At 51.6% G+C, this 18297-nt stretch overlaps 1 protein-coding gene across 3 annotated transcripts; it reads left to right on the top strand.

Moving 5' to 3' along the window:
- Nucleotides 1-420: 420 nt before the first annotated feature.
- On the top strand, nucleotides 421-14207 carry SPINDOC (spindlin interactor and repressor of chromatin binding). 3 transcript variants are annotated; one of them, XM_033174930.1, is made up of 9 exons: nucleotides 421-672; nucleotides 3176-3272; nucleotides 4780-4973; nucleotides 5759-6043; nucleotides 7954-8058; nucleotides 8874-8960; nucleotides 10074-10193; nucleotides 11300-11350; nucleotides 13008-14207. In XM_033174930.1, the coding sequence occupies exons 3-9, from the start codon at nucleotides 4823-4825 to the stop codon at nucleotides 13430-13432; spliced, it is 1224 nt and encodes a 407-aa protein (XP_033030821.1). In that variant the 5' UTR covers nucleotides 421-672; nucleotides 3176-3272; nucleotides 4780-4822; the 3' UTR covers nucleotides 13433-14207. The 3 variants fall into 3 exon arrangements, with proteins under 3 accessions (XP_033030821.1, XP_033030822.1, XP_033030823.1); XM_033174931.1 differs by having other exon boundaries at nucleotides 421-651; XM_033174932.1 differs by lacking the exon at nucleotides 7954-8058 and having other exon boundaries at nucleotides 423-672.
- The last annotated feature ends 4090 nt before the right edge of the window (nucleotides 14208-18297 follow it).

Genomic DNA, 18297 nt, shown 5'->3' on the forward strand with positions numbered 1-18297 from the left:
TTGAACCAGGGATTTCCTGCATGCCGAGAACATGCTTCCCTATGGGCACAGCTACTTCCGCCCCCTACACGGAGCCCTCCGTCCCCGCTGCAGGCTCTAAATCGTCTTTGTCACTCCCTTATATTTCCTGCAACTCCACCCCTTCCCCTCCAGGGGGCGACCTTTCTCGGACTCGCTAGCCGCCCGCTTCTATGCTTCCGCTCTGTCCCCTGCGCCGAGTGGTCTACCTGTGGATGGGCGGGGAAGAGAAGAGAACGCCGCGCTGGCCATTGGATTCGCTGGGTAGCGAAGGCAACGCAGATCTAAGAAAAGAGAGACCTATACGCCGTCGTCGCGCTCCCGAGCGAGAACTTCCGGCCTGAAAGCGGACCGTTTCTTTCGTTGCCGGACGCCACTTCCGATGCGGAACGTAGAGATAAGAAAACAGCCGCCGGGACGAGGTATCTATGGCGGCGTTCCCTTTCCCGCCGGAAGTTATGGCTATTTCTGACAACAGAGCGGAGGAGGGAAAGGTCCTTCGGACAATGAAACCATAGAGTGGGAGCGGGGAGGACAGGCCGCTCTGCCTCGCTGGGAGCTGGAGAGCTCTATGCTGCGTGGCGGGGGCTCCAGCGGGAGAGCTCGGGAGGCCTCGAGCAGCTGAGCGGCCAGGTGGGGAGAGAGGCCCGCTGGGTAGGTAGGGGCGGGGGCCAAGACGCCGGGGGGGGAGGTGCTACCGGCCCCCAAATATGAGGGGGGGGGCTGCTGTCCCACCACACCTTGGTTGGGAGAGGGCTGGTGCCCCCCACAGCTGGGGAGCTGTTCAAACCCCCCCATAGACGTTGCTGGTGGGGGCTTTTCTTCCCCAATAAACATAGCTAGGATGGAGCTGGCGTCCTCCATAACTGGGGTGGTGTTCCCCCAAAAACCCAACGGGGGTGGGAAGGGTTGGTGGCCCCTCAGCTGTGGTGGTATTTCTCCCCTAGTTGTGGGGCCACCCCAGTTATGGTGGTATTTCCCCTCCCACACACCTAGGGTGGCCCCACAACTGGGGTGCTGCTCCCCCCCATAAACACAGCTGGGTTGGGGGGAAGGGCTGGCGTCTCCCCACACCAGCAGCACAATGGGTGGGGGAAGGGCTGGTGGGGCCCTCCACAGCTGGGTTGGCACATCTGGAAGAGGGGAGAGGCTGGTGCCCCCCTACCCCCCTCCTCCATAAATGCACCTGTGGTGGGTTGATGTGCTCAATGCATGCTTGCACACACAGAGGTGGTCACCACCAGGTGGGATGGGAGAAGGACTGGTGTCTCCACACACACACACCCCCGAAAAAAACACCTGGGGTGGTGTTTGTGTGCGGGGAGAACTTATTTTTCTTCTTGCAGTTTAATGGTATTACAAGGTCACTATTGTCAGATGGATGGGGGGGGGTGGGGATTGGGGCTGGTTTTTTGAGGTGGGGCTGAAAGAGGGAAAGTAAGGATGGAGGATCAAGTCACAAGGGCAAGTGCCTGGTAGGCATATTCAATGGGGTTGCCTGGCTCAGGAAGGGTGAGCATGTGGGGAGGTCAGAAAAATATTAATGGGGGGTCGGGAAGAGAAGAGGGAGCCTATGGCATAGCTAGTAGTGGGAAGGTGGTTTAGTGTGTTAGGGTTGTATCCAGCAAAGTCCTACTCAGAGCAGACCCACTGAAATGAAGATCCAGATCCATTCCTTTCCATGTGCCTACTCTGAACATTGGAGACAACCCATGGGCTCTTAAGGGAGGAGATGTGAAAATGGAGCCCCTTGTGCTGAGTGGATGGGGGTGAGGATACCTGGGATTGGGGAGGTCTGACTTTCAGGAAGGAATCAAAATGGTACAGCTGGGAGATCTGGGTGGTGTTGGAGGGACATGGAATTTTGCCTCCTTTTGGGAGATAATGGGGAAGATTGTAATTCAGAAGAAGGTACGATGGATTAATCCAAGGAGGAGAGGAAGAACAAAGTATGGTGTGCATCTGCAAAAGATGGGGGCATCATGCAGATGAGACACACAAAGACCCTGAAAAGAACATTGCCCTGTGGGGATGGTGTGGGGCAGGAGGTAGAAGGAGAACAGAGGAGAAAACTTCTGTTAGTAGAAGCAAGGTAGAGAAGGGTGGGAGGTCTCTAGAAGGAGAAGTCAGGCTGGCTGGCTGGCTGGCTAGCTAAGATCCAGGAAAGAATTAAAATGGTGTCTGGTGAGGAGGAAGGAGGTACAGAGTTGTTTTATTGTATTTTTAATATTTTGTTGTAAGCCTCCCAGAGCGGGGTACAAAATAATAATAATAATAATAATAATAATAATAATAATAATAATAATAGACTTTGGAGTAGAATGTTCAGAACAGGGAGATGCAACAATGCAAATTGTTTGGTGGGAGAAATGAGATTCTGGAGAAATAAAGACTTGAAGGAAAGTGATATTTCTTAATTATTATCACTCTCTTCATAGGCCACCTTTCCCCCCACACCACCCAAAATGATGCTCAAAGTGGCCTATAACAATGAGATCAGAATAGACAATTTCAATAATTTCATAATAAAAGTAATAGTTGTGGGTTAGGATGGAGGAGACTTGAGGTCCTGGTGGGAGTAATTGTGGACATGGCAAAAATGTGAACAGGGCCTTGTGGCTTTGGGGAGGGAAGTTAGAATTCCACGGGATGTTGAGACTGTTTCTTTTTCGGTCATACATGGAGTACACCTTTATAATTTAAAGAGGTGGGGATTTGGGTGTCAGGGCAAAGACTCAGCAGTCAAAGCAAGCAAGACAATACTGTACATATTCAAACCAGGAAAAAGAGATTGGCCTTCAATGTGCAAGAGCAGAGGAGGGGATGACAAAATTATTAAACAAACATCCTCCAGGTTATGTTGTTATGCTGAATGCACTTTGAGCACAGTAAGGATGCCCACAGGATCCTGGGAATTATAGCTTACTGCTCCCAGAACTACAATTCCCACCATGCAACAATTCCCATGATTCTTTGGGGGAAGCCATGTGCTTTAAATGCACGGAGTATGTGTTCACAGCCTCCCTCTTCTTCGGAGATGATGGCACTTTTCTACATGTGAAGTTTTTCTTAAAGAAAACACATGTTTCCCCTCTCTTCTAGGGAACAAAGACTCTTGTGGCTAATGGATTCACTGTTCCCCCCCTTTTCTTTCCAGAAGTGTGAGCGACTTTGCTATCTCCAGGCAGCACTGAGTGGATTCTAGATCCCAAGCCCTTCCTCCGGTTACGATCAGGATTGACGCCCTGCCACAGGTAGGAAGTGTTTGGAATTAATGTCACATCCCAGTGCATTATGCAGTTCCTTTCACCCACAGTGTTGCAGTCTCAAAGTACTTGCTTTAAAAGTAACAAAGTTTCTAGTCCTCAAGGTGGTGGGAGGTAAATTTGAACACAGGATGCCTGTTTGTTTGTTTGTTTGTTTGTTTTTTAAAAAACCCTGAACAAGGGAACAAAAGATTTGGGGTAGCAACAACTCAGGGAGCAGGTTTCTTAGGATGTTTTGCACATGTACTCAGCAAAGAGGAAGGGGGTATTCTATATTCCAGCAGGTTGGCAAACTTTATCCTTTCATTCATCCAAATAACAGTTTAAAATGTACAGTGAACAGCATAGTGTGCAGTTTGGCTCTGTATGTCTCCCCTGTATGGCCCTCGGATCCCCGCCCGCATCCTGGCTCCCGTGGCCTGAAGACAAAGAATACTTTTGTGAGTGGAGATAAACAAATATAATTGAGGGGAGGAGTGACTATAGCAATGGCCTTTAGGTCCCCAAATAGCTATGCTTCCCACAGCTTGCTCAGAAACTGTATCCCAGAATTGCTTCGTGTCGTGGTCTGAGTCTGCTTATTTTCTCTTCCCCCTTTTCCTTCTTGGCTTCATCAGCAGGAAGTCAGTAAAGCTCTGTTTCTATGATGAATTTTGTCTGTCCTTATTTTCGAACGGTTTTTAACAATTTGTTTACGCTGCTTAGAAATTCTGGTTCTGTTTGCTTGCTTGCTTGCTTGTTTATACCCTGCCTTTTTTCCCCTGATAGGAAGCAAGGTAAAAAATAAGAGCTGCTAAAAACAGAAAAAGCAATCACTGAAAAACAATTAAACATTGATAAAAATAAAACTGTATGCATACATAGGATGTACTGAAACCATACCAATAATTACAATAAAAACAGCACAGCATCAGCCGTTTCCTTAAAAGCAGTTCCCAAACGCCTGTTGGAACAAGAAAGTCTTCACCTGCCGGAGGAAGGACAACAAGGAGAGAGCCAGTCTAGTTTATCTAGGGAAGGAGTCCCAATGTCTGGGAGCAGCCACTGAGAATATTTAAATATTAAGTGTTATTTAAATGTGTTAAATAATGGCAGAGCCTTCCTATACAGTGGTACCTTGGTTCTCAAACTTAATCCGTTCCGGAAGTCCATTTGACACCCGAAACCGTTTGGAAACCAAGGCGCAGCTTCCGATTGGCTGCAGGAGCTTCCTGCACTCAAGCGGAAGCTGCGTCGGATGTTCTGCTTCTGAAAAGCTCAGCAAATGGGAACACTTACTTCTGGGTTTGCAACGTTCGGGAGCTGGGCAATTTGTTGAGGAGCCAAGCCGTTCAAGAACCAAGGTAGCACTGTATTCTTAAAATGTGTGTGTGTGGTTTTTCCTGGTCAGGAGAAAAAGATGTGTGGGAACTGAGGTTGTCAACTTGGAAGTGTTTCTTTCCCTTCTCCATCCACCCCCTCCGCAGCCTGAACGGTGCTTTTTATTTTTCTACAGGTGGGCGTTTTGTTGTGCCAGCCCCACCGCCTTCGAAACGCTCATGGCACTGAAGGCAGAAGCTCCCCTCTTGGACTACCTCAGTGTCTCTTTGAAGTGCAAAAAGGAGAAGGAGAAAGTGGCCGCAGGGCATCTGCTCCCCAGCTGCCCCCCAGTCAGGCCGGATGGACCCCACACAGATCCCGTGGACAGAGGTGGGGAGTGTGCCCCTCCAGGGCGCAGGACAGGGAAAGTCCCTCCCCTCGCATCATCCTAGAACTTGGGGAAGCCCAACGAAGGCCGATGCTTGAGGACAAACAAAAGGAAATACTTCTTCCCACAGCACATAGCTAAACTGGGGGATTCCCTCCAGCAAGATGCGGTGGTGGCCACCAACTTGGATGACTTTAAAAGAGAATTAGGCAAATTCATGGAGGACAAGGCGATCATGGCCATGTTCTCCCTCCACTGTCTGTTGCTGGCCACTACGCGAATTAGGTGCTGGAGGGGCTGTAGGCCTGAACCTGCAGGGCTTTTCTTGGGTTCTTAGGGTGGAAAAGGACCCCCCACCCCCGCCTTGAGTTAGCCCATGAAACAATAATAAGAGCTCTTTGTTGCTATTGGAAAAAGCTTGAGCCAATGAGGCTGACCTAGAAGAGAGGAGTGGAGGTCCTGTGGCTGCTCTCTAGGCAAAAACCACTGCCATTCCTGATGGTAGGCCACACTGGCTGTGGCTGATGGGAGTTGCCTTCCCAGTGCCATCCATAGGGCAGCCAAGGGCTCCCTCTGCCTGCCCTGACTCCAACTCCCATCAGTCTCAGCCAGCATGATCATGGGGGGATGATGGGACTTGTAGTCCGGCAACGTCTGGAGCAGCATCTCTGTCCTAATGGTTAGATAAAGGAAGGGGGCAGAGCGCACGCAAGGAATTGGGGATATATCTCCAAGGCTGGCGTCAGACCCCTCCTCCATCCCAACGTGCCCCCTTTCTCACCCCCAGGAGAGCGGCTGGTTGTAATCCCGGTGGCCGAGGTCGGCCCAGAAGAGGCGGGCAGCTCCTGGAGTCAGGAGTACCTGATTGCCGAGAGCTCAGGGGGCAGCCAGCCAGTGTGTATGGTGTGCGGCGGCAGCCTGAATGCCTCGGGGCCTGTGGCCGCCCGCAAACACATTCTGGAGCATCACGCCCACTCTTTGGACTTCAGCTTGGAAGAGAAGCGCAACATCCTGGAAGCCTGGAGCGAAGGGGTGGTGCTTCCTGAGCCAGAGCCACAACCTTCCCCTGCAGGTAACGCACACGGACGCAGATCAGTGTTGTATTAAATGGTGCCATCTCCAGTTGGGTCTGGAAAAGGTTTTGGGTTTTGAAGAGGGCTTGAGCAAAGTTGTCCTCCCGTGTCTGCCTCTTCCATTTCCCCTGTGCCTCCTGGAGAAGGGGCTAGGGGTGTCAGTGCAGTTTGCCATCCTTTGGGGTTCCTTTTCCAGTCAGCAGAGTCACCCAGAAAGTCTTCCAGAATCCATTTCTTCACAATTCAGCTCTTCTCTTGGCGAACGCCCATGTGAGAATAAACACATCTCCCATTTTGGTGCTTCTTAATGCATTTATTGTTGAATTAACACTACATTTTGTATAACCACTAGTCTAGTAAAGTAAAGTAAAACTATGTTGAGATAATCATTCTGTCTTGCTCTGCTCTTCAGCCATCTTGTCAGAGCAACAGCCTCCAACATACACACTCACTCTCTCTTTCTCTTTCTCTTTCTCTCTCTCTCTCTCTCTGATCCAGACCTTGCCTTATAAAGAAACCTGTTGATAAGGGGGAAACTTGTTGCCAAGGGCAGACTTGTTGCTAGGGCAAAACTTCAAGGATCATTTCAAGTCATTGTTTAGACTGCATTAACAGGATGTTGGCAAACGTTTCAGTGAAAGTATTTTTCTCTGCTCTTTACCCGAAAAAGCCAGGGCAGTTTGCAGACAACGAGTGATAAAGCGGAGCCTGCCCACAGGCTTACAGACTTTTTAAAAAAAGACATAGCACAAAAGGAAAAGGGATTGGGAGGGAGGAGGGGAAAAGCAAACCCGTGGACTTGTTCCTGCTTACATAGTGTTTCATAAACGTTCTTTCTGGCACGGAGAGGGGAAGCCAGCTCCCTGCAGCTGCTCCTTTTCTGGCCAGTGGACGGGGCCAGGCTGGTCTCCTCCTTGCTGTGATGTTCTTCTTAGAAGGCAGGGGGTGCTGCCTTCCTTAAACCCCTGGATGGTGGCAGAGGTCCAGGCATGCTGCCCTCCATCTCTGCAGTCCCAGGGCAAAAGTTGGGTGTAGGGATCAAGAGGAGGCCTGATGGTGTTGAGGATTGACAGTGAAATGGCACTTGAAATGTGGGTTTTAGAGGCATGTCATGGCTACAGGCGTTGGAAGATACAGTGGTACCTCGGGTTACATACGCTTCAGGTTACAGACTCCGCTAACCCAGAAATAACGCTTCAGGTTAAGAACTTTGCTTCAGGATAAGAACAGAAACTGTGCTCTGGCGGCGCAGCGACAGCGGGAGGCCCCATTAGCTAAAGTGGTGCTTCAGGTTAAGAACAGTTTCAGGTTAAGAACGGACCTCCGGAACGAATTAAGTGCGTAACCAGAGGTACCACTGTATTGGCGTTTAGGTTGGACAACGCAACCAGGAAGTTGTGTATTTATGCATGAAGAATGTATAGAAATGCAATCACTCCGCCTAGGTCTGTGCCTGTTAGTCACTGGGAGAAGCAAACAGCTGGAGAAAGCACTAAGGCCAACCTGGCACCCTCTGGGTGTTTGGAACTACAACTCTCATCAGCCCCAGCCAACCTGGCCTTGTTGGCTGGTGGGAGTTGTAGTTGAGAACACCCAGAGGGCTCTGGGTATGCAAAGGCTGCCCTAGACGATTGCCTATTGACTTAGCCTCTCTCTCTGTCTCTCTGTCTCTCTCAGCTCTACCCTGGATACCAAGATTCCTCCAGGCATTGCCTTGGAGTACCAATTCACATCCATAAGGGCTAGAAACTTGTCTCTTTCCTTTCTCCCTCCCCCTAAATGGAAGATGAGATCCTTGGGAGGCCAAGTCCTCTGCCCGCTGCTGCCCATTTCCACTCTTTGCCGTGGAACAAACACGCCGTGCTGTGTGCCGCTTTTGATTCCCCTTTCTGAAACTATCCCCTGCCAGGCGACCCCGGCAAGAGGAAGCAGCTGGCTGAGATAGAGGTGCTCCTCGATTCGGAGGAGCAGCAGCCGGCGAGTCGGAAGCGTGGGCACCTGAGAGCGCGCTGCGGTGAGTGCTGGGGCCGGAGGTGGTGGTGGTGGTCGTCGCTTAGACGGGTCATCCTCATCGTTCTCAGACCCAGGACCCACTCGTAAGAAAAATAGGGAGCTGCCGTCTGGCCTAACACTGCCGACACGGACCGGCAGGGGCTCTCCTCTCTGGGATTTCAGGCAGGGGCGCTCTGCAGCCCTACCTGGAGATGCCTCCAGGGAGCTGAAGCTAGGACCTTCTGCAGGGAACATATGAACTGTGGCCCCTCCCTTTAAAAACGAAATGAGATTCTAGTCCTCATGGTTCTGAATTTAAACTGGAAAATAGGAAGCTTCCTTACGCCAAGGGATCTAGCCTAGTGCTGTCTACACTGACTAGCAGCAGCTCTCCAGGGTTTCAATTTTGGGAGGACGGGGGATTTTTTTCAGCCCTACTTGGAGATGCCGGGGATTGAACCTGGGACCTTCTGTGTGCAAAGCGCCGAGCTATGCAAAGCACCAGCAGGACGACACCCCATTCCAGTGTTTGTTTGTTTGTTTGTTTGTTTTTATCACACATGTCTGGCTTTAGCCTTCTCTTTCCAAGGTGCCCAGGTGCCAAAGAGGGCTGTTGGGTAGAAGGAGGAGTCTTTGTGGCTGTAGGCTCGTATTGTTGGGATAAGAGCCTCATGCGGAAATCCCTTCTCTTGCAAAGTGTGCGGGATGATAGCAGCCTGGTGGCCACAGGCACTGCCTTCCAGTTTAGCATTGGAGTGGGATATGACTTAACTTCGGCCACCAGTCGAAGACCACGTAGCTAACCCGTGGAACTGTTTTTCCTTTATGTACGCTTAGACCCTGAACGGCGATCACAAGGCCAGCAGAGGCGGCACAGCTTGAGCGCCATCAAAGACACGACCAAGCAGCCCAGCAAGACCACAGGTTAGCAGCAGAGCTGTAAGGCTGCTTTTTAGAGTGGGGGCAGGTTTTCCCCTCCCCAACGCAATGGAAGCGTCTTCCGTTCAGTCACCGCCGCCGTTCCTTCCCTTTGTGTGCCTAGCTGCCTCGTTGTGTGTCCACCCACAGGCTAGCGCTCTGTAGAGGCGCCACACATTCTCAGGATCTTATCAGCCTTCCTCCTTGGCTCCTTCTAAAGTCAAGTTTCTAACCTTTAAAGAGGGGCTTGAAAGCATGCTGTCAAGGTTTTGGTAATGCTGAAAGCCTGAATTTGGTGGGTTGAACGAAACCGTCCTTTGTCCTTGCAAAAGTCGCTGTGTGCCCCTTCCCCAACACAGTCAGAATAATTTGCAAAATAGATGGGGTGAAAATGTGGGTGGGGGGTGCAGAGTAGTTTGACGTGCGTGACTTACACAGATTGCAGAATTTGGCTCTGCTTGGTACAGAGTACATTTTTTTTTGTGCTGTCAGCCATGTTTTTCTGCCTCACATGTGCCTCCCTGTCCAAGTCGCTAGTCCTCATGGTTCTGGTTGAAAACATGGAAATGTATGAACGCACACACTTCACGATGGAGAGGGGGTTTTAGAAGTTGTTTTGGGAGGGGACAGTATAGGATTGTGTGGGTTACATCCTACTTAAGTTTCCTCCTCAGAGTAGACCCATTTAAAATAATGAACCTAGTGGAGCCATGCCTGTCACTTTAAATGGGTCTAACTTTGAGTTTATAGCAGTCACTTTCAGTGGTGGCAGACTCGGGACTCTTCCCAGGCCACCTGCCTCCATGGCCTTGCTTCTGCACCCTCCTTGAGTGTTTTTGTCTGGCCGGAATATGTCCTTGAATTCTGATTATGCCTCTAGCCTGCCTGCATGGAGGAGAGAAAGTGGGGCAGGGGTGTGGGGAGTGTGAGCGCGTGTATAAGCCATCTTACTTGACAAAGGTCCAATATGCTTTGCCCTCTTTCGCCTCTGGCCCCTTCTACAACTGGTGCCACTTCCACACGGCCCCCAAAAGGCTGCCCAGAAGGGAATGCGGCCATCAGGCTGGAATAAGTTGCCCAATCCTTGGCTTAATTCCTCGCCGCCTCTTTTCTTCCCAGGGAAGGAATGGCTCTCTGAATGTGGGGTCCCAGGCTCGGCACCTGCTGAAATCCGTATCTTCACGGATGGCACTTTCCCAGCCGGCTTTGCCTTGAAACTGTACTGCCGGACTCAACCGGGTGAGTAGTGCTTTGGTGGTCGTACTTGTAAATCTCCCTCCGTGGGGGGAAGGAGAAGGAAAGGGGGAGCAGGTAAAACAGTGCGAGCACAAACGTGCGCATTGCTGCCAATGCTGCCTGAGCCTAAACCAGAGGCACGTTCCCAGTCAAATACAACATGCACACAGCCAGGCCGTCACATGGCTTCCCTGAGGAGGAGGAGGGGGAGGAGGTAGAGGCGGAGCTGTGGTCAGGCTCGAGGGTCGGTGTCCTGGAGGCTCGTACTTGCACTGACCTCTCTCCACCCTCTGCCTCCCAACCCGTCGCCTTCTCTTTTCCCACCCTGGCAACTGCCGGTGGCGGAAGGAGCAGGGCAGGGTCAGGAAGTCAGCCCACAGCTCTGCTGCACGCTGGCTGGGGGGGGAAAGCCCCCTCCTTGACTGTTGCAAGTTGGGCACCCAGCAGTGTCCGGAGGGCCGCAGGCTGCCCACCCCACCCTTAAAACGGACCACTGGCCACCATGTTCTAACCTGTTAAAGCAGGTCTGGAGGACTCCAACTCCCATCAGCCCCTGCAGTGTGGTGTAGTGGTTAAGAGTGGTAGACTTGTAATCTGGTGAACCGGGTTCGCGTCTCCGCTCCTCCACATGCAGCTGCTGGGTGACCTTGGGCTAGTCACACTTCTCTGAAGTCTCTCAGCCCCACTCACCTCACATAGTGTTTGTTGTGGGGGAGGAAGGGAAAGGAGAATGTTAGCCGCTTTGAGACTCCTTCGGGTAGTGAAAAGCGGGATATCAAATCCAAACTCTTCTTCTTCTTCTTCTGCAAGCACGGCCAACTGCTATGGGTGATTGACTCCAGCAACATCCGAGTCCCCATCCCCACCTGCAGGACTAGAGCCAAGGGGTGGAAATGGCAGGGAACCCGGCTTCCTTGGGAGCTGCTGGTGGTCTTGCCATTGGCTTAAGGAGAGGTGGGACGGCCCTCTGTCTGGGATGCTGCAGATGACTGCTCCTTCCCACTCCCAGAATTCTGTTATTCTGGGATTTGCTTGAGAGGGGTCAGGGCATTTTGATGGCACTGGTTCCTACAGATGGCCACAACGTATTGTGGGTGTTGTTGTTGCAGAACCACCCCAGGACTCTGAAGCAAAGCCAGGCCCAAGAAAGAGAGCAGTGGGTAAGTCTTGCCGCTTGTTCCCAGTAAGAAGCAGGCGCAAGGGGCCAAACTGGGTCGGATTTAGGCCCACCCACCACCCACTCTTCAGCTGACTGCCAGGGATGCTAAATCCCGCTCTGGCTGCAAGTGCCTGTTTCCACAGTCAAGGCAGAATTGAACCCATTTTCCTGAGTGATGGCAGCTGATGGGCAGGTAGGTAGGGCCGGCCAAACTGGACCCCCAGCCTGGCCAGGATTGGCCTGCAGGCCAGAAACTCACCAGCCCTGTTTTAGCACAGACAAGCAATGTTTCCTGTCCTTACGGTTTCCCCCCTGCTAATTGGGAGGCTGAATGTTATCTCCAATCTTATCGGCTGTTTATCAAAATTCACCAATACGAGCAATGTCACATCACTGGCTTATTCCCTCCAAGCTAAGCCAAGGCTGAATCCCAACTGAAAACTGGATTGGAACTCCTTCCCTCTCCCAAGGCAGGATTTGCACACCAACATCTCTTCCCTTTATATACCCCCATTCTCAGCCCTGCCCACCCCCTGAGCTTTCGGCTATGCTTGGGGACTTCCCAGGGGCATCTCTGAGGTGTAGGTACTGCCCGCCAACTTGGATGGCTATAAAAGAGGATTACACAAATTCATGATGCTTAAGGCTATTAATGGCTACAAGCCACAGCTGCTCTGCTTTACCTCCACTGGTGGAAGCAGTAAATGAAGGCAGTACATGTCTCCAGGGACCAGCTGCTGGGGATTCACAGAATCAGAGTTGGAAGGGACCATGAGGGTCATCTAGTCCAGCCCCCTGCAATGCAGGAATCTTTTTGCCCAACATGAGGCTGGAACCCACAACCCTGAGATTAAGTCTCGTGCTCTGATGACTGAGCTATCTGGGTGGATGAAGAGAGCACTTTTGCCCTCAAGTCCTGCTTAGCAGCCTGGATAGCTCGGTTGGTTAGAGCGTGGTGCTGATGATTCCAGGGTCGCAAGTTCGATACCCGTATGGAACAGCTGCATATTCCTGCATTTCAGGAGGTTGGACTAGATGATCCCCAGGGTCCCCTCCAACTCTGATTCTATGATCAGCTTCCCATAATGGGCATCTGGTTGGCCACCATGAGAATGGGAGGCTGGGCTAGATGGGCAGCCTTTGGCTTGATCCAGCTGAGCTCTTTCTTTGCTGTCTAAATCGGGGTTAGGCAAACTAAGGCCTGGGGGCCAGATCCAGCCCAATCACCTTCTCAATCCGGCTTGCGGACGGTCTGGGAATCAGTGTGTTTTTACATGAGTAGAATGCTTTTATTTAAAATGCATCTCTGGGTTATTTGTGGGGCATAGGAATTTGTTCTCTCCCCCCCCTCCAAAATATAGTCCGGCCCCCCACAAGATCTGAGGGACATTGGACTGGCCCCCTGCTGAAAAAGTTTGCTGACCCCTGGTCTAAATGGTCACTTTTAGTTATGAGAGCAGCTCAGTTGATAGAGCAAGAGGCTCTTGAATATCAGGGTTGTGGGTTCGAGCCCCACATTGGGCAGAACATTCCTGCATTGCGGAGAGTTGGGCCAGTTGAACCACGTTGTCCCTTCCAATTCCTATCCCAATTCTGGGATAGGTGGACTGAGCGAATGGCCTGTTGTTGTGCATTTCAATTCGCCTCTTCCTCCCCAGATCGCAACTGCTCCGTGTCTCTACTTCGGCTCCACTCCACGGATCCTCCTTCCCGCCAGCTCTGCCCACCACGGAACCCTGCCCCTCAGGCCCTGGCCAACTCCCCCGGCAGCAACGCCAAAGATTGCAACGCTAAGCCCCGCCAGCAGCGGGCGACAGCGGGCAGCAAGGACGCCCCTCTCCTGGCCAAGAGCTTCAACCCCACCTGGCGCGCCCGCTTCCTCGTGGACTTTGACGCCGCAGCCAACCACCTGGTCTGCATGGTGTGCGAGTATCCTCTGCGCCGCATCTGCCTGGCCACCGTCAAGCAGCACATCCTCCAGTGCCACGCTGAGACCCTCCACCTCCCACGGGAGGTCCGCCGCACCATCCGCGAAGTCTGGGAGAGCAGGGGCCAGTCCCCTTCTGCGGCCCCCAGGAAGTGAAGGGGAGCTCGGCCGTCACCCACCCCACCCCTCCAATATGCCAATGTGGCGATGTAATGCGTTGGACTGGCCACTCACGGCAGCTGGGGGGTGGGCGGGTGGAAGAAAGTTTAGGCACCCAGTTACTAAGTGGGGTTCATTCTTTCCCCTCTTGGGCTCCCTGCCCAGAGGGCGCCTTGTTCTTGTCACGTTTCGTTACTCAAGCATGTCCGGGGCCAGCCACGGCCTCTTCTGTCTTTGTGCCTGCCCTCTGTTCCTCACCAGTCCGCCTGATCACTACCATGGGGGATGATGGGAGGAGGGTGAATTTTGTGTGTGTCTGTGTGGCAGGAGAGGGAAATGGCCATCGTTGCCTCGCCTCCAAAGGTTTGGGGGAGACCCTTCACGTGGCAACTACCCCCCACACACACCCCATGTGTTCCCAAAAGTTTGCCTCTCTGTCTTCCCAGAGAGAGCAGGGGTGGTGGAGCATATCAGGAGGTGGGGCTCTGCCTGACCAGGGACTCCCGCCGAACAGGCAAGGGGTGCCTCTGGCTCCTTCCTCGGCAATAATGTGTTTCCCCCTCTCTGCCCCTCCAGCTAACAGGGCACAATACTTGGGACCCAGGGCAGGGCAGGATGAGGCTTCACACCCTGCTCTGTGACTCTTAATAGGCACACACCTGAGCGGGGAGGGAGGGCAGCGCCATTGCCCAGCACCTTCCCATGGATGAGTTACACTAAAGGGAATCTGAGTTGTTGTTATACAAAGGAACAATAAATTATTTTTATGATACGCTCCTGCTCACTCTCCCTCCCTCATTCTGTCTTAATTTTGTTTTCTATGTTTGGCTGGCATGAAGAACCTAAGAGCAGCCACGCTGGGTCTGGCCAAAAGTGTCCCATCTTCCCTAGCATGCTCACAGAAGCCAACCAGATTCTTTGTCCCACCTGGTGGGTGCTTACCTGAGCCCTTTTACTGGAGCCAATCCAGGGGCCTCTTCCATGCTAAACACAGAATCCTAGAACTGTAGAGCTGGAAGAGATCCAATGGACCATCTAGTCCATCACCTTGCAATGTGTTTCTACCACTGAGTCAGGGCTCCTCTTATCCCTAGGCCATGTTTGTCATGGGGTCTGCCCCTTAGGGGTTTTTGTTTGCCTGCAAAACCGGGTCGTGCCCCCTGCTTGCCTGGAAGGAAGTGGAAGGGTAGCTGTAGAAACCTCAGGCTTTTGTGTGACCAAGATGTATCTTGCTATATATATGTCAGTGTTGCTCCACCTACGGTATTTTTCTCCTGTCCACTCCCACCACTGGCACACGGTTCTTAGACAGTCCCTCACAAGGGCATGTGACCCTTGGGCTGAAAAATCTCCCCATCTGTCCCAAGCACACAGTCTTCTCTCTCCCCCCCCCTTTCCCCCACATTTTACCTTCCCAACAACCCTGCGAGGTTAAGATAAGCTGAGTAATATCAGCCGGCTCTAGGTTCCACAATGAGCATTGTCTCCAGGCAGAGCCATTGTGGCCACCAGCTATAGATAGCCTTGGCTAATCCTCTCTCAAAGCTATCTAAATTGGCTCCTGTAGGAGACAGTTCCTCAGTCTTTTAACACCAGCAGATTGGTCAGAGGCAGATTTCCGTTCAGTTCATTTCCTAGCAATTCCCAACATGGAGCTTTCATAGCATCTGCAAGTGCTGGGCTGTCCGCCACAACCCCAATATCCCTTTTCCTGGTCAATCGCTTGCCGGTTCAGAATGCGATCAGCATGTATGTGAAATTAGGATTCTTTGGGCACAATGCATATCACTTTTGCAGGTGCTTGCATATTGACGCAGTTCTTGCTAGCTGCCATTAGGAGGCAGCCTTCACTGCAGGAGAGGCGGCTGGATCTCAGACGGACTCAAAACAATGTTCTAAGTTTCAGGAGCCTCAGCCTGCTGTGGGTAGATGTGACTAGCGCAGAGTCTACCACCCTGCCCTTCGTTCCAGTGAAGTAGGAATGACAGTGACCAGCTCAGTTAACCCTGAGATAAATCCTGCAAAATGTACCCAGCGCTGGGGATCAATCTGCCAAATTCCTGCTGGACCCACTTTGTGCACGGCGGACGTTCAGTGGCAGCTTGCAAACAGCTACTCGCCTGGGGCGAGTTGGTTCTGCAACAGCCAACCACACGGGGAAGACTGATGGGGGGGGGAATGAGGCACTTCTTCCCTTTTTAGATTATGAATGGGTGACACAAGAGAAGTATGTGTTACTCCGCCACTGTTGACTTCCAAGGGCTCAAAACTCGGTGGGTTTTCTTTCTGCTTTGACAAGGGACACCAGGGCTCAGTTCAACCTTTGGGTAGACGTTGGCTTGATCTCCCCACCTCTCCCACCCCCAAGAGAGACAGAGTCTTGTTACAAAAAAAAAGAGAAAGACCACATTTAATAAATTATGACGCTAGGGCCTCGCACTTGGGCCCAATAAATAACAAAGACGAGATCCAAAAAGACACAGCAGGGAAGGGAGGGGAGAACCTTATAGTCTTGACCACATCAGTTTCCTGTCCAGCGGGTGGATGGGGTGGGGCATTTTATTTTCACTACAAAACTCTTCAAATGGGAAAAAGGGGGGAGGAACTATTGCATTCACCAGCCACTCTGGATCTGCACCGCAGGTGGGGAGAAGGGAGCAGAGGGTGCTTTGCTGTTCCTTAGGAACATCAAGCCTTATGCTGCACTGGACCCACTGGTCCATCCAGCTCAGTACTGTCTACACCAGCTGGCAGCAGCCCTCCAGGGTTTCAGGAAAGGGACAGTCCCAGCCCTGCCTGGAGATGCCAGTGATTGAACCTGGGACCTCCTGCATTCAAGGCTCTAACCACTGAGCTGCACTGCTCCCTTCCGCGGCTGGGCAAACGTCACTTAGCCAGACAGGACAGAAGCCTTCCTGCATCTCTGCATTCCAGAAGAGGAGAGAGCGAAGATGTGCCTGCAGCTCAGCCACAAACATCAATCATTCTGACACGGATCCCACTTTCATGTTTAGGTGCTTTCACCACCACCAAACCAACCTCAATAGCTGAAGTGAAATTTGGGGGCTGGAGGATTTTAAAGCATCTTTTTCTTTTTGTGGGGCCGGGGGCACTGATTTTTTTAAAAAACATTTCAATGGCAGTTTGTAGCGCTGGTCTGGTCAGATGTGGCACCTTCTTAATCGGGGGTGGGGGTGGGGGCACATCTATGGCGTCTTGTGATAGTTCCTTGAACCAGTAATTTCTGATCGTCAAGCTGGGGGTTGAACAGGCTACCTTATTGCATCTCCTGGCCTCTTGGGTATTGGGTGTTTTTCCAGCCACCCAGAAAATTATGAGTTCCAAGTGGGTGCCGTGCCTTCCCAGTTAGGATTCTGGGAGTATTTGAGGATGGGTGGGATGAGACTCCGGATGTTGCTGGACTCCAACTCCCATCAGCCCCAATGGTCAGGAATGATGGGAGCTGGAGTCTAGCAACTTCCAGAGAATGCTACGTTGGCGAGAACCTGGGGATGAGAGCAACATCTCCCACGATGTCTTTTTGCATCTGCAGAAATGGTGGCATGATTATGATTACAAGGGAAATTACCCCATCCCTGAACATTGTGCCACAGCTTTACGGACTGGGATGTTGGGCTTTTGTATTTTGTATAACTGGCGAGTTCACTGGTGGAGAGAAGGGGCCCTTGGCCTCCATAACGTTTATCCCCCCCCCCACTTGCTCGTGATGGGTTCAAATTCCGTTTGCGAAAAGACTGGGAATGCCTGAAAGACCACGGACATGAGGGGGCGCATGTCACACCCTGTCTCCTCTTTGTGCGGTGTGGGAAGAGGAGCCGAGGTTGGGGGGGGCGGGGAAACGTTAAAGCACCTAACATTAACAACCAATATTTTTATGTATATATTGCATCGTAAGATAAATTAGCTGGAGGGGGGAACGACACCCACTCCATACCAGCCCCAAGAAGCCTAAAATAAAATTTTGGGGAGATAGAGAGTCCTAGGGGAATCGTTCCCCATTCCTTCAAACCCCCCCCCCCACAAGTTTCAGCATCCCTTCCCCATTGTCAAAAAACCCGAACCCCTTAATTAATGGAAGACAAGTTCCAGTTACATCATATTACCCTGAGAAGGGGAGGGGAAAGGGAGGAGAAGTGCTTAACAATATGTTTTGAGGGGAAGAGGCAGGAGGAAAAGGAGGGTCCAATCCCCACCCCCATCCCATAATATCATCAGTTCCACAGTATTAACCCTTGTTAAGAGCCACATAACAGGTTGGTGGTCAAAAGAGAGTAAGCAGCAATTACAGTTCAAATAAATAACTAGATGCGAGGGCAGAATAGAGGGCTCTTATCTCCCCCCCCCCACAAACACTCATACACCCCAAGCAAAGGAGGGGGGGCGGAGATTAGTTGTGAATTGCCCTCCCCCTCCTCCTTTCCACCCACAGTCTTATCCAGAATAGATTCTGTGATCCTGAGCATTAAAATCTGGTGGGAATGGGGTGGGGGGGAGAGGAGTTTCACACCCACAATGTTCCCCATGGACACCCCCTCTTCCATTACCACACACGCACGCACACACACAAAAGTGTGTAAATTGCTTAGGATACCCCAGCCCCAAATTAGTCCGTCGTGGTGGAAAGCAAGGCAATATCAGCATCTGGATTAAAAAACAACGGGGGAAGACAAAGGGAACTCCCCCCCCCAAAAAAAATTATACACACACACACACACACACTCCCCACCCCAATAAATTAAAACCCAGCATGATCACACACACAAACACAAACACACACACCACCCATTCCCCACCCCACGAAGGTAAGAAAGTTTTTTTTTATAAGTCATTGTAGAAATAAG

This window comes from Lacerta agilis, chromosome 17 (assembly GCF_009819535.1).
Source record: "Lacerta agilis isolate rLacAgi1 chromosome 17, rLacAgi1.pri, whole genome shotgun sequence".
Lineage (NCBI taxonomy): Eukaryota > Metazoa > Chordata > Lepidosauria > Squamata > Lacertidae > Lacerta > Lacerta agilis.

Bases quoted from the DNA above. Each gene is read 5' to 3' on its own strand.
- SPINDOC (XM_033174930.1), top strand. From the start codon at position 4,823: ATGGCACTGAAGGCAGAAGCTCCCCTCTTGGACTACCTCAGTGTCTCT. The intron at 4,974-5,758 runs GTGGGGAGTGTG...TCTCACCCCCAG, and splicing joins CACAGATCCCGTGGACAGAG to GAGAGCGGCTGGTTGTAATC. The intron at 6,044-7,953 runs GTAACGCACACG...ATCCCCTGCCAG, and splicing joins GCCACAACCTTCCCCTGCAG to GCGACCCCGGCAAGAGGAAG.